At 40.9% G+C, this 15,947-nt stretch overlaps 2 protein-coding genes across 2 annotated transcripts in view; one reads left to right on the top strand and one right to left on the bottom strand.

Moving 5' to 3' along the window:
- The first annotated feature begins 2,351 nt into the window (after positions 1–2,351).
- ATOH7 (atonal bHLH transcription factor 7) lies at positions 2,352–6,047 on the top strand. Its single transcript, XM_005491054.4, has one exon. The coding sequence runs from the start codon at positions 3,191–3,193 to the stop codon at positions 3,929–3,931; it is 741 nt and encodes a 246-aa protein (XP_005491111.4). The 5' UTR covers positions 2,352–3,190; the 3' UTR covers positions 3,932–6,047.
- A 2,929-nt stretch (positions 6,048–8,976) lies between these two features.
- The window catches only part of MYPN (myopalladin), a 57,230-nt gene continuing 50,259 nt past the window's right edge, over positions 8,977–15,947 (bottom strand). The window contains exon 20 of the mRNA XM_005491031.2: positions 8,977–13,551. Within this exon, the coding sequence (XP_005491088.2) occupies positions 13,382–13,551 (170 nt within the window). The 3' untranslated portion in view covers positions 8,977–13,381. The remainder of the gene's footprint in view (positions 13,552–15,947) is intronic.

Here is a 15,947-nt window from a genome sequence, read left to right as displayed (position 1 = left end):
GTGCATTAGTGAAGGAAAATACAAAGTTTCTGAAGCACTGTGATTTTCAATATATTTGATGTCTGCATTGTAATTTATGCTGGACATATTAAGTTAAAAAACCACACTGCTGCCAAGTGAAAAAATACAGTATTTTAAAGAGGAGCTTTTTGTATTTGTGGTATGATGTTAGCAGCATTCTTAAGATGAAGAGTGATTAACTACCTGAATTGAGTAGCAGCTAGTTCATGACAACACGCAGCATTTATTACCTTACAGAACACCTTAATTCTCTGGTGTTCTTTTAGATGAAAAATCATTTGACATTCACTGTAAGAGACATAGGGTTTAACTAACAAACTTAGGGACAACAAAACAAACTTAGGGATAACAAAATTAGGGCTAGAAGGCTGCAGGAGCACTAAAATATGCTTAGCAATACCACGAAGATCAGATGTGGGTATTCTTTCCTGCACATGCGGCACTTCCCGTGGAGCATCCTCAGAAACAGAAATCTCACAAGTTCTAATTGCTGATCCTTTAGGGGAGACATATGTTTCTGTGGGGTTTTGCAGGGAGCTGTTCTCACACAGACAATCAGAAAGTGGTGCTTTAGCGAGTGGTAAAAGCTCTTTATGTTTGGAGAATAGGTCAGTGCACACACGCAGCCAAGTCGAACATTTCTAATGAAACGTGACCAAGTTGCACTTCTTTAAAAATTGAAGAAGTGGCATACATTTTGATAATGGAATAATGGAGGCTCCCTACCCCAACTATCATCTCTGCTCATGATCATTAGGATGGGGAATATTAAGAGCAGAGCAACTGGGCGTAACAGCCGACGTCCAACATCTGTCATGCTGGAGTCCATTAGTGTTCAATTGCATCCTATTGTTTTTGGATTATTCAACCTCATTTCATTGTCATTGCTTTTGCTAGGGATTAATCAGCTGTTTACAACTACACCAAGTTTTGGAGTCATAATGAAAACAATTGAGCTATAGTTCTAAATAAATATACAGTATTCAGTCTCTAATGAAAAAAGTTACTAATTTATGAATGCTGGTAACAATTTAATTAAGTTTGAAATCAATACAGATAATAAATCATTGTGTGGCAGGGGTTTTTTTTTCCCTTTTGTGTACATCATAAAAAGATCATGTGATATTTCCTTGTAAGTTTATGTACTTGTGATTTTAGTACAATACAAGTACAGTAAAAGAAATACGTTGTAATTATGGGGCATGGGTGTGTGTATATTGTGGCTCCTCTGGCATTACAGTTGTAGCAGAATTGATCCCTTGATACCAGCAAGCAGATTTGTTTTTCACATCCTCTTTTATTCTTGTCACTTATTTAGAGATATAGTACTAAAAATACACCTTTAATTCATGTCAAATACACATACATACTTTAATAGGGCGTATTAAAAAGGGCAGTTTTCAGGTGACTAGTATACTTACATGTTTTTGTGTATAACTATCATAACCCATCTAAATATTTCTGCAATTATTAGGTAAATCTATTGCTACATTTTAACTGTTCAAATATATTTAAATTATTTTAATGACTCTGAGTTTGATAACAGGCAAATATACAATCCCCTTTTTTCTTGAGATACTACTCTGGTTGCAGTATTGTGTACTTTATAAAATATTAAAATTGTGGATGCTGGAAGGTTTCTAGTAATTTGAGTTTACTTATTTTGGTACCATATGTGCGAAACAGTTTACTCTTGGCCGTGTATCTTTTAGCTCTTTCTGCTGTTTGATTAATGCAGTTATTCTTCTATCCTCAACACTTCGCCAGAATTTTCACAGGTTTTAATGTACAAATACTACAATGCACAGAGATTTTTTTTTTTTTTCCCCCCCAAGAGTTGCAACAGATTATCCATTGAAAGGGTCTTTTGCTTAACTGCCCAGAGTCTTGTGGGGCCAGCCAGACACTACTCCAGATGGCAAGTTGTTAGGGCCGGACAGAATGGCTTTGGAAGACTTCTCACCAGATGAAGGCTGTAATGTTGGGATTTTGCTGTTTGGCTTTTTCCCCTGTAGTTCCCAGGGTGGGAAGGTGCTGGGATGGCAGCAGCGTGCCGCCCGCCCACCTGCCACCACCTGTTCAGCCCTTGTGTTCCTATAAAGCCTGGTCCTGGCCGCTGCACACCATCCCTGCTGCCTGGGGGAAACAGATCTCTGAGGGAGCCACGGCTGCAGAGCACAGCCTCACCATCACTGAATCCCTCCTCAGAGCACAGCCATCACTGAATCCCTCCTCAGAGCACAGCCTCACCATCACTGAATCCCTCCTCGGCTCCTCAGAGCACAGCCATCGCCATCACTGAATCCTCCTCAGCTCCTCAGAGCACAGCCATCACTGAATCCCTCCTCAGCTCCTCAGAGCACAGCCATTGCCATCACTGAATCCCTCCTCAGCTCCTCAGAGCACAGCCATCGCCATCACTGAATCCCTCCTCAGCTGAGCCAGGACTGCTCTCACTGGGAACTGCCATCACTGAATCCCTCCTCAGCTGAGCCACGACTGCTCTCACTGCAAACTGCCCTCACTGAATCCCTCCTCAGCTCCTCAGAGCACAACCTCACCATCACTGAATCCCTCCTCAGAGCACAGCCTCACCATCACTGAATCCCTCCTCAGCTCTTCAGAGCACAACCTCACCATCACTGAATCCCTCCTCAGAGCACAGCCTCACCGTCGCTGAATCCCTCCTCAGCTCCTCAGAGCACAGCCATCGCCATCACTGAATCCCTCCTCAGCTGAGCCACGACTGCTCTCACTGCAAACTTCCATTTGGAGTTGCTGTACCTGTAATCCAGTATGATCCTTCCTGGATTCAACGGACCGCTTTCTTCCTAACATACATTTTGCGAATGGAGATTTCATTGGTTCCTCTCTCTCTTTGAGATTGAAGAAGTTAAAAGAATGAAAGCATAAGACATAAAAAATGCTTCATTCTTTCTTTCAACGATAAGAAACAATTTTCAGACATTTCCAGAAGAACCAGAAGAACTTTTATTTTATTATATTTATTTTTTTAGAAGGCAAGAAAAATACTCCATAATTGATACCGGGAAACAGATTCAAGTGGTACAAGGGTTACTCCATGAGTGCTTTCCTTACCACTCTTTAGAAGGCGAATTTTTGCTATCTTTGTGATCTTTGTGTGTGTGCAAGTGAAGCTGCACCAGCTATGAAGACCTGTAAAGCCAGTTCCCTGGAGAACGGGATGGGCTGTGTTGTGAGGGGCAGCTCAGAGAGGATGGAGAGTGGGACAGGATGTGTGGTGAGGGGAAGCTCGGAGAAGATGGAGAGTGGGACAGGATGTGTGGTGAGGGGCAGCTCGCAGAGGATGGAGAGTGGGACGGGCTGTGTGCTCAAGGGCAGCTCGGAGAGGATGGAGAGCGGGACGGGCTGTGTGCTCAAGGGCAGCTTAGAGAGGATGGAGAGTGGGACAGGCTGTGTGTTCAGGGGCAGCTCGGAGAGGATGGAGAGTGGGACAGGCTGTGTGGTGAGGGGCAGCTTAGAGAGGATGGAGAGTGGGACAGGCTGTGTGCTCAGGGGCAGCTCGGAGAGGATGGAGAACGCTGCCAAGAGGAGGCTGGCTGCCAACGCCCGCGAGAGGCGCCGCATGCAGGGGCTCAACACGGCCTTCGACCGCCTGAGGAAGGTGGTGCCGCAGTGGGGCCAGGACAAGAAGCTGTCCAAGTACGAGACCCTGCAGATGGCTCTGAGCTACATCATGGCTCTGACCAGGATCCTTGCCGAGGCCGAGAGGTTCAGCAGCGAGCGGGAGTGGCTCAGCCTGCACTGTGAGCACTTCCACGGTGACAGCTACCACCAGTACCCGGCACAGAAACCCGCGGCCGACAGCGACCCATACGCACACAGGCTGTTCAGCTACCACCCCGAGCACTTCCAGATTGCTAACTAGAGCTTCTGACAGTGTGCAGCAAGCCACATGTGTAATTTAATAGTTAGCAAGAGTTAATCTGCTTGACTAAGGTAATATTGCCGTTATAATAGCTCATTCTTGTTTGCATCTTACAGTCATTTGACAAAATAAATTTGCTCTCAGAACATAAAGTCATAAATTCAATGAATGAATTTATTTAATGCTGGTGGAAATTATACTTTTAATTTGAAGTATTTCTGGCAATTCTTTCCTAGTTTATCTAGTGTATTTAATGCTTTAATTAAAGAAGGTTTTGGTGTCTTTTTTTACTGTGATGAATCATGACAGTGTTTCTACAGATCATGGGACAAGTTGACCCGTGGTGTAACTGAATGGAATAGCACCAGAAATGGACCTCATTCCATGTTTTTCTTTTAATGTCAGCTTTAAAGTTATTCTTTAGTGTCTTTACATAAATGGTTCACACATGGAAAAAGTTTTATAATGTATTGGAGTTCTAGTCCTCAGAGAACTAACTTTCTTAAACTTTGTAAGTTTGACATATGGGTTCCAAAATTGTGTAGGTTTGCTTTGATCCAATTTATGGTGTCTCTTGTATGCTCGAAAAAGAGCTGGTTTCAAGTCATGGAAGGAATGTTTTATTTTCAATGGTTGTAAAAACACGTGTGATTGTATACTATAAATGAGAATGCTTGTGTGAAAATAATCTAAGCTTCTAGATTTTTGTAGGCTTTAAATGATGGGATTTTATTTTTTAACCTTATGTTATCTGGAAATAATAACAGATTTTGTAAATCTTAAATAAAGTGTTTTATATACTATGTCCTCACCAAATATCTGAAATTCCTACCCTAGGAATTACTTACTAGTGGATTTTCTACCCCAAATGTTTCACTACTTCTATCACAATCCTGGCAGTTTAATGTGCTGAAGAAACAACCAGCAAATGATATTTTCTTCCCAGTTACAGTAAGGGATGTATTTTATGTGGGAATTTGGGGAAGAAATTATGGAGCATTTTTGTAGAGCAGTTGAGTTCATTTCAGCCCTGGTGATGTGCTGAATGGCCTTTTGTTTACTTGCTGCTTTCACTTGTGGGGGATAGAGGGGTCTGGGGAGAAAATGCAGAAGAGGAAAGGAGGTTGGGAAGATGAAAACAGGAGGAGAGAGAGGATGGCTGGGGAAGCAGACGTGTTTGCAGGGGCTCAGCTGGCAGTGCCTGTGTGGTGGCAGCAGTGTGAGCTGAAGGAAGGTGCTGCTGCTGAGGGGAGAGTGCAGAGAAAAGCCCTCCCTGGGGTTACCCCGGAGAGGGAAGGGGAGAACGAGCTGCTGCCCTGTCACAGACACATTTTATGGAAATCCCTTTCCTTAGGATTTTTCCCCCTGAGAAGCTGAGAGGCCTCAGGAACAAAATGTAAACATTGATTATCTGCTGTTGTGGAATGCAACAGGTGCACCTGTGATTGGTCTCATGTGGTTGTTTCTGATTAATGGCTAATCACAGTCAGCTGGCTTGGGCTCTCTGTCTGAGACACAAACCTCTGTTATCATTCCATTCCTTTTCTATTCTTAGCCAGCCTTCGGATGAAATCCTTTCTTCTATTCTCTTAGTATAATTTTAATATAATATATATCATAAAATAATAAATCAGCCTTCTGAACCATGGAGTCAGATCCTGTCTCCTCCCTCATCCTGGGACCCCTGTGAACACGGCCACACTGCCCTCAACAGCTGCTGGTGGATTTCCAGCAGGGAAGGCTGGCGGGTTCCCTGCTGGCTGCTGCCATCTCTTATCATTTAGGATTCTTTCAAATGACAAAAGAATAGCTTTGATAGGAGTTATTTTCGACAATTAAGCAGCTTTCAGAGAAGAACAAAGGCATGGATAGGAACTAAGCCGTGTTTGGGGGAGAGGAGCAGTACAGAGTCCTGCCCTCCCTGTGCCTGTCCCTGCCCTGCCGTGGAATGGCTTTCAGGCTGCCTTAAACACACTGTGCATTCTGAGCAACTCTCTCCTTTGGACACTGGCATTCAGGAATGGGTTTTTAATGTGTATTTAGCCTCTTTAAAGGTAATGAATAGTGTTAATTATTGAAATGTGGGCCTTTGCTTCGTGTGAATTGCATTAGATCTTTATCAGCAAGCTGAAAGTGGATTCAGCCTCAGAGATATGAAGTCATGTTACTCAGACAGTAGAATTAATTGTTGTCCATCATATAGTCAAGTTAACACTATGTGAATATTGCTTACCATTAAGTGGCAAGTTTATGTATGTAATAACAATGAATACAATTCTTAATTAAATTATGTGTTATCTTACCCTAAAGTATTAGCTGTAAACTTCAGGCAGAAAGTCTCACCTGCCCTGCCAACAGCAGTGGGTTTTCCGTACTGGAACAGGAATTGGATGCAAATAAGCCATGTGATTATATGACATAGAAAGCTTGGATTAGTGAGAGATTGCCTAAAGCTGAGGTGGGAACAGGAATAGAGTACAAAAGGAGAAATGGCAGAATAGGGTGCAAGAACACAACTGATGCTTCTGTGCCACTGACATATAATTTGTTTTTGTGGGACATGACATTGCAGTCATTCAGGTAAAAGTACTTGCACTTAACAGCCATTTCTCTTCCAATTTTGTTTCTTCTATGCAGCATTGGACTTTATGTTGCATATGATGATATAGTTTAAAAAATAGTGGATTAGTATGCAGGGAAGGATTAAATGGTAATAAACTCTCATAAAGAGGAACAAATCAACACAAACCCATAAAATATCTGTGCTCATGTTACCAAAAGTTATTAAGAATTGAAACTGAAGTCCTGCAAAGCACTCCAGGGCAGTATGTAGGTAGTGAGCACTTATAAATCAGGTCATGGTATCAATCTCTGCTTCTGACCAGTATGGTTAAGGTTGTAATCCCTGTAATCCCCATTCTCTTAGATTTTGTTGTGCTAATGGAACATGAATGTTTATTGATACCTTTATTTATAATTAATAATATTGCTGCTGGGAAATTAGTGAATTTATCTAATGCTGTACTGGTTTTGTTCCTTGGGAGGGTGCAGTGTTGAAGCTGGAATTTTCAGTTTAGTGTAGTAGTGAAGGCAGCAGAGTAAATTCTATGTTGTGCACAGACAGCTGTCTGCCTGTTGATTATCTGTCAAATCCTTTTGGGGACTGAGTTGAGGTGATGGGAAAGTTTGATCATTAAAAATTCTGTGTGAGTGCAGTTTGAAAAGCAGATAATATCCATGCTGGTTGGGACTTCTCAAACACAACCCCTATTCAGTAACTCATTGATTTCTTTTAATAGCTTTCCTTCACAAATACTTCAGTGACATTTGTGAAATGTAAACTTGACAGTTTCACTTGGGTTTGATTATTACTCCCAAATATTTGTTCCCCACTGACTTTTTGATGCTGGTCAGGCAATGGCTCTGAGCCACCTCCTGAACTGGACTTTGCTGGTGTGGGCATTTCATGTCCCCTCCCCTTAAATAATTATGATTTCTCTTAGGCCTCCAAAAAAGATCAGATGCTCAGAGCTTGGTGTATTCTTAGAGGCTGAGTTTTGTCTGCTCATGAATCTTTGTCCCACTGAACAGTGCAGTGCAAACCTGAAGTGCTTTCAATCCTATCACCCTTTTTTTGACATGCCAAGAAGTTTGAGCTTGGAACTAGAGTGGCATTTTTAACTGCAGGGATTAGCAGTGGCTAAAAGCAGAATTGGGGTAGCACATTCCCAAAATGTGTGTTAGTAATAAAACCTCAGTGCTTTCTTCCTCATCATCACCATGCCTTTCAACTTCCATTCATCCCAAAATTTTAGCCTTTTGTCTTCCATCTCACCATTTATGAGGTATTTAGTGCACAGTCCATCTTGTGCTATACATACACACAGGAAAAGTCTCAGTTCTTGACTGGAATTCTGAACTGGAGCTGCAGTACCCATTATTGAAAGTAAAAATGAGTAAAAATGTCCCTGACCTCAGCTCTGCATTTGTAAAGTCAAGGCCAGTGCAGCTTGGGGGGAAGCTTGAGTATCATTAGGTGGTTCAATATTTAGCTCACTCCCTCTGTATTGCTGAGTAAAACTTTCTGTGTGAAATCTTTGTGGAAGTCCCTCCTGTGGTGGGATTCACTAGGAACAAATTTTAAAAAGTTCTATTTCCAGGCCAAAGGAATTGATTTGCCAGGGGAAGCTTTGGCCTTAACATAGGTACCCTTACTCTTGGATTCCAGCTATTTGAGCTAAGCAATATAGAGGCACTTCTTTGTAGTTTAGGAGTGAAATTTATCCAGATTTTTAAAATAATTCACAGAAGAGCTACTTTTTGCTCTAAATATGTTCAACTCTTCTATTTCTACAAAATATCCAGGGGAAAAAGCCAAGTGCACTGAGGATGAAGACATTTTATTAATGGAAAAAGCAGTCCAGTGTTTCCTCTACACAGATAGCTTAAAAAACCATTTATTTCATCTGGTATTTGTGAACTTCCCCAAAATTCTCTATATTTTAAACTTTAATTACATGTCAAACAAACCTGACTTCAAAACCCCTAACCAACCCCATCTTTATACACTATTAAAAAATACAAAAATATACTCTTCTACGAAAGAGTACATTTTCATATTGTCTACCTTTTTTTTTTTCTAATTTGGAGTTCAGTTTTCATTTGTATAGAAATTAGCATTTGTATAGAAATCAGCAAAATATGTCTTAAAATTTGCTTGAAGTGTCTGCATACATAACTCCAAGAAATAAGTTCATTTTTGACTGGCTTCCTGCAACCTGAGGTGCATAGTAATATTTTCCTTTAAATTTTCAGATTGTCTTCAATGTTTTTCCATTCCTTTACAAAACTGTGTTTCTGTTACTAACAGACTGTGTGATCATAAAGGATGGGCAGTTCCTGAACAGAATTCCCACTGGCATAAATGGAGAACTCCACTTAAATTCACACACATATGGCCCAAGATTTCTTTTGATTATGCAATAAATGTGATGGACAATTCCACAGGAGTATATTTCAGAACTGATAGGAACTGATACCAAGAATTGTTTAAAAAAGCAACAACTTTATTTCACAGCTACCTGCTAGAAGCATGGCTAGTATATAACTTGACAATATTTATGATTTTCTTCTAAATAATGTAGTCTGATTTCATTAACCAGCTGTCACAGCAAAGTTCTGAGAAAACTTCTGGCATTGTTGCACATTTTCACAATTATTTGAACATGTGAAAGACACAGTCTTGTATGCAACTCTGAAGCATTTATTTAAGTTCGGTGAGATGAAGGGAAATACATTACTGAACAGTCAGGTGGTTTTTTTTTCCTTTCATGTGCAGTTAAAATCTACTATAAAAACTGATGTGAGCATTTTTCTTCCCAGTGAGAATGACTTTGGAAAAAAAATTTAAAATATCAACTTTAATCAAAAAGAAATATTAACTTAGAATGTTAAGGCTCAAAGTGAACATTTTTGTATTGAAAATAATGAGGCAATTTTCAATGAATCACTTCTCCAGTATTAACAGTAGAAATATTTCATTAGGTTTTGTAAAGACATTTTTCAGAAACTAGTGCTTTTAAACCTGGTAGCATGAAGAACCCAGTTCTTAAATGAATCTGCATTCCAGATTTATTGGTTGAAGTGCCTACAATTGCTGTAAACAATTGGGACTGGCAGTTGTTCACACATTGAGATGCAAACTGCAGGCTTTCCTTTTTGCAGTGTGTGCTCTCATCTCCTCATGTTAGCAGATGTGAGGGTTCCTAAAACCCCCTGATTTTATGAATTCCCACATGAGGCATTCAGAAGGGTTGCTCCACCTTCCATGTGGAACTCAGTCCAGTGGTTTTAGGGCAGGAGGTCCAATGATACCAGTGCAGCCCTATCTGTAATGCTGCTGCAGGCTGGCTTTGCATCAGTCTGGACCAAAAGTTTAAAGCAGGAAGAAAACTTTCTGAATTCTAGAATTGCAACACCAAAGATGTCATTTCTGCTGTAGTGTGCAATAAACTGTGCCTCTGATTGGTTGTACACCAAACCAGGACTGGCAGGAAATGGGAAACCAAATAAACCTACAAGATTGTGAATCAGTGAGCACTTGAGAGGTTCCAAACACGAGCATTTCTGTATCACACACAGCATTGTGCTCCACACTGGGGTGGTTTCATGGGTTTTGAGAACTAACAGTGACTTCAGGGAAGGTGTAACATGTCTTTTCCACCACTTAACAACACAAACATAATTTTGGTGTCATTTTCTTGCAAGTTCTTCTTGTGATGAGCACATGAATAGCACTTGTCCAGCAGCACTGCCATCCATTCCCACAGCTGCCTTTGCAGGCTCTCTGCATGGGCCCAGCACTCACAGGGGGGAAATGTCCTGTGGCATTTATTTAGGGAAGAAAATGTAACACCTCCAGGCCATTTGGGACCAGGGTATGAGTTGGTTTTCATCTGAGCTACTGAAAGGAATTGAAACTGCTGGCTTCTGAATTTTGAAGGAAAATGTGAAGGGTTTTGATCTTTTTGCTCAGAAATACTGTTTGGGAGAGAATATTATAGTTCAGCTAACACATTTTTGGTGATCTACCTTCAGTAGCATGACCCTGAGATTTCTAGGGCTCCTTCTTGAATGACTAAGGATTAATCCTTCTTACACACATCTTTGGGAAAAATATTCAGCTTCAGCTGAACACTTACTTCAGCTTTTCAGCTTCTTGTCCTCCCACTTCCAAAGAACTGAATGGACATTTTAAGAAACATTTCACCACATAATGGTCAGCATGTCAGCTCAGCTTATAATGATGACAGTTTGGGGACACTCCTCTGGTATTGCAGAGAAGGTGAAGAGAGATGGTTTGCATGTTTGCACTGTGCACTTTGTCTTTCAATTTGCACTGAGTTTTTGGGTGTGATGTCTGAGAGAAGCACGGCTCTGTCAGTAATACTGATGAATATGGTTCCAGCACTGGCAACCTGGTATTTCCAGTGGGGAGTACCAGATTCCAGATTCTTCTACACTGTGTGAAGAGCTCTTGGAGCTGGCCTTGCCTAATGGGTTAGAGCCCAGCAAAAAGGAAAAGTTTGTGCTTGCTTGAATTCTGAGTTTCTACTCAGCTGACAGGTAACCTAATCCAGGTGGGATATCTAGACAGGCAGTGGGAAATAAAATAATTTAGGAAGTGCAGAGTGATTTAGGTCTGAAAAAAGCTCAGGGGGTTATCTGGTCCAACCCCTCACTGTCAGCCAGGAAAGAGCCACAGGGAACCTCCAAGCAGACAATCTCTTGGCTAAGCTTGTGCTGATGGCCAATATACAACCTGGAGTATTTGAGTTCAAAACCCGCTATCTGCTTTGTGAAATGATGGCAGGACCAGGGCTGTAGGTGTGAGTTTGATCTTTGTGTCTTAATTTCCTACCTTTCCATTTCCCAACAGCACTGAATTAAGCAAGCAAAATCCAATAGCTTTTCTTGGATTATTTTTCCAAGAGTAGTAATTAATGTAGGAAACTTGAAATTTTGGGAGTAGTTTTGGAATCCTTAAGCCATTCGAAGAACCAAAAGAAGGAAACAGGAGCAGTAGATTCTCTGTCCTAGAAGATCAGACCCACAGAATGTCTTAGGTTCTGCATCTCATTACTGAAGTCACTTAACTCAATGCATCTCTTTCAATAGCCATGAGTTTTATTTTGTTTGCCAGGGAAGAGGTACAATGTGGGCAACATCTGCTTTCCCTTGGACACCCCTGTACCTTGTTTTAACCCTTAGGATAATTCTGGGTTTTAGCTTTCTGGTCTGTCCAGGCTTGAGTTGCCTGAGATTCCTAACAAAAGCATGAGAGTTATAATGATGGTTTTGTTTTATGGTGTTCACTCAGGTGGGAAGTAAAACAACACAAGAAATTAACTTCCTCTAAATCCTGAGGGAATCAACAGCTAGGAACAGCAGAAGCTCTATTTGTGGGAAGATCAGTGAAAGACATTCTCTTTCTCAGTCTCTGGATATATCCAATATTCTTTTGCTCTTAACATAACTCTTCATTGTTTTGTTTGCATATAGACTTTTTTTTAAGTTAAAATTTTAAATTTGAAGAATCCCCAAAAATAGTCTAAAATGAAAGCATCTGTTAATTTTTTTTCCATCTCTGTGACTTTGATCATGACTTTGTGGCATTCTGCAGCCATGTTGAAAGCAGTAAGTAAGAAGTGCTTGAAACCAATGTCTACAGAGAGGGTTAGCAGTAATTTAAAGATGCAGGAAAACATCTTAAACATTCACAGATTTTAACAGCTGGGGGTATTGATGTAATTGTATAGATGCCAAATATATTTAAATCAATCATTAAGTGTTGTCACTTAATACCTTCTGTAGATTTTTCAATCATTTGCCTTATTTATTACTACTGTTGGGTGTTTTTTAGCTTTTTGCATATAACTGTTGCTAAACTTCTTAACTTTTGTATATTAACAGAATTTTCTGTCTTCCTATTACCACACTTGTGATCATTTCTTACATGGTAGTAAAAATTTACCAGGTCACAATTCCTTTCCATTTAGCTATAAAATGAGTTAGATGGTAGATACACATTAAAAATAAGGAAAAAGAAACTGATATTTGAAAGCCATGAAGTGACAAGTTTGTTATCATCCATGTTCAAGTCAGAGGATCACTAACATGATAAAGAAAACAGTTTGAAGCACATCTTTTAAATAATTTCAGCTTTGGGCTCAAGAGAACATGCTTCAGACCAGAGGAATTTCCATTTCCTGTGTGCCTTCTGCACATGCCCTGTACCTTATTTTATGAACCCTTACACCAAGAATACACAGTTCATAGAGTACACACACACACAGATATAAATATTCAGGGTATACAGCTGTACCTACATGAAATGCTATATTTACCTAGTCTGGAGTTCAAAAATTCTAGAGTAGGCTGGCATAATAATCATATATAAAAATGAGTTACATCTTTTCCATTTAACTTGTGCTCTGTGATTATTTGGCATGTTTTTTTAAGTTACATTCAAAGTCTTGTTGTTTACCCTCATTCAGGATTGGTGTTACTGTAATGTCAGTGTTTTCACTGGCAGTATTCCAGTTAATCCTTACCATGGCAGCTACAGTGCAGTAGCTTGAATTCAAGAAGTAAAAGTGGTATTGGCTTTTAGGTGCTGAAAACTATGTTTACTATGTAATTCTTAGCAAACTACACAGTACTGAATTTATTGCACAACACTCCATACCACAATTATCCTGCATTTAAATCATAGGCAAAAGTCTTGTACCATATGTTACTCGCAGCACTTGCAGCAGCAGAACACTTAATTACAAACAAGTTGCTTGTAAACCTTGAGCACGGTGAGTTGTACCTCTTTTTGTTTTTATTATTTAGTTTTTCACAGTTCTGAGTGCCTCCGCAGGCGCACCTGGAAGGAGTGTTTGTTTTTCAGAGTTCTTCACTCTCCACCAGCGTGTGGCTGGGGGCTGAGAACAGCACAGGGCTCTCGGGAGCAGGGAAGGCACAGAAGGAGTCGAGTCCTTGGCTGCTGACGGTGGGGTAGCGGCTGCCCCCGGGCCGCAGCTTCAGAGCCTGCGGGATCTGCCGGTGCCACTGAGCTGCAGCGACACAAACACAGACACAGCGGGCTCTAGAGACCCTGGCTTGGCTCTCAGAGAGGCAATGGACAGCCATCCACACACCAGAGAAACAATGGACATCCATCCACACACCAGAGAAACACTGGACAGCCATCCACACACCAGAGAAACAATGGACATCCATCCACACACTGGAGAAACACTGGACATCCATCCACACACCAGAGAAACACTGGACATCCATCCACACACCAGAGGAACAATGGACATCCATCCACACACCAGAGGAACAATGGACATCCATCCACACAGCAGAGAAACAATGGACATCCATCCACACACCGGAGAAACACTGGACATCCATCCACACACCGGAGAAACACTGGACAGCCATCCACACACCAGAGAAACAATGGACAGCCATCCACACACCAGAGAAACACTGGAGAGTGTTGCAGTGTGTTTTAAACTTTCAGGTCCCTTCCCCAGGTGTGCCAATACCGGTCTCCCTTTCCCCCTCGCCCCCTTGCTGAGTGAGTCCTGTCAATCAGGCTTAACATTCCAACAAGGCGTCGTGTGGTTGGTCAAGTTCAAAGGATGCCCCTCAGGCCTGGGGGTCATTGGCCTGTCTAGGTGTCCCTTGTCCCTTGAGACCCCGCCCCTCCCACCTGGTTGGTGGCTCACCTGTCCCCTCCCCTCCCCCTGAGCTTAAAAGGTGAGTCCGGCCATGCGGTCGGAATTCTGTTGGAGCTCTTCCCAAGATTCAGACATCTCTAACCATGGAATAAACCACTGCATATAACCCTCCAGCAGAATCCTCTCCTTTTTTCTCTTCACCTTCTCCTGAAGCATTCTTCCTGAGGTAAACGGAGTTCCTACCAAGCCTGGACTTGTTTAGTGCCCAGCTGCAACCTCCAGCAAGCTGAAGGTGTCTCTGGGGTGATACACCACAGCTGCTGCCTTTGGCCCAGCAGCGAGGGTCAGACTGGCCCAGGCACAATCTACCTGGTAATATTGGGATTCATATTCCAATAGGACAGCCATCCACACACGGGAGAAACAATGGACAGCCATCCACACACCCATGACACAAGTGCACATTTTATGGCTCTACACATTATTCACTATCTGTTTTTTCTAGTATTGATTAGTAGTGCTGCATTAACATTTTAATATAACATATAATTATATATAAAAATATAAAAAAATATTAAATAAATATATATTTAATAGACATAGAATATATGCATTTCATAAATGTAGTTTTCTAGCTAAAAGGGAACTTTTGTAGTTAAAATAGGAACTGTGTGAGTGGGGTATTTTTTTAAAGAAAGGAACGAGGTACTCGCACCAGATAGCTGCCACAGGATGCCTGAATGTTTCAGAGAAAGAGAATTTATTGCTCATTATCAGAAGATGCTGACTTTTTCCTGCCTGGCTAAGGATGGAAGGTGCCTTAGGATTCAGAGGAAGAAGCTGACACTGCCCAGACAGAATCCTGGGTTTGAATGGAATTTATGCATCATGGATGAGGTGTATGAATATGCAACAGGCTGTTCCTTTTAAGGGTTAATCCTCTGTTAACGTGGGGCCTTTTTTGGGCTTATTTTGCCCAGAAAAAGGTACCCGGACGTCCATAACTCTTTGTTTTTATTGCCTCACATTGTCCTAATCAAAATTGTCCAAATTATTACTACTCTAATTCTATTACTATTTTCATAACCATTTTATTACTATTCAACTTTTAAAAATTTAAAAACAAATGATTGGTGTTTTTCACACCTGGGAAGTTGCTCACAACATCCCTGAGGAGAGCACAGCATTGAGCTCTCTGGGTTAGGGTCTGTTCTTTCAAATGTTATCATTGGCATTGTTTTTATGTTCAGCAATTTTCTCTTGAAGTCTACAGATAAGATTTCATCCCTGTTCAATTCAATGGCAGTGTTTGCATGGATTTCACAAAGTCCAGAATTTAATGATTGAATCTTTGGAGCCTTCTCCAAAGCCCTTGCAATCAGAACTAGAAACATACATAGCATGAACAGAGATGAACAAAGTGGCCAGGGCTCTGATTCTGTTCTGCTTCATCCTCTGGATGGCTTTTCTTCAAGGAAGTGACTGCAATTTTTATTGACATGTAGTAGTTACAAGTACTAACATGTTTTCTAGAATTTTTTTTTTTAATACTGAAAGAAATGTTTTCCAAAGACACATATTCAGTAATTTAAAAGTACCATTCTACATGCTCCCATATGAACAAATACTGCTAAATTTTAAAAAAATATTATATTACATAATACCTAGTAGTTCTTATCCCTAAAACACTTCAAATAAGTGGAAATTATATTATGTTTTCCAGTGTTTATCCATATGGGTCTGCCCCCAAATTAGAGAGACATATCTGTCAGCAGTTA

Source organism: Zonotrichia albicollis, chromosome 7 (genome assembly GCF_047830755.1).
Source record: "Zonotrichia albicollis isolate bZonAlb1 chromosome 7, bZonAlb1.hap1, whole genome shotgun sequence".
Taxonomy (NCBI): Eukaryota; Metazoa; Chordata; class Aves; order Passeriformes; family Passerellidae; genus Zonotrichia; species Zonotrichia albicollis.
Note: the sequence above shows the minus strand (reverse complement) of the source record. Positions and strands in the feature narration are given on the sequence as shown.

Bases quoted from the DNA above. Each gene is read 5' to 3' on its own strand.
- ATOH7 (XM_005491054.4), top strand. From the start codon at position 3,191: ATGAAGACCTGTAAAGCCAGTTCCCTGGAGAACGGGATGGGCTGTGTT.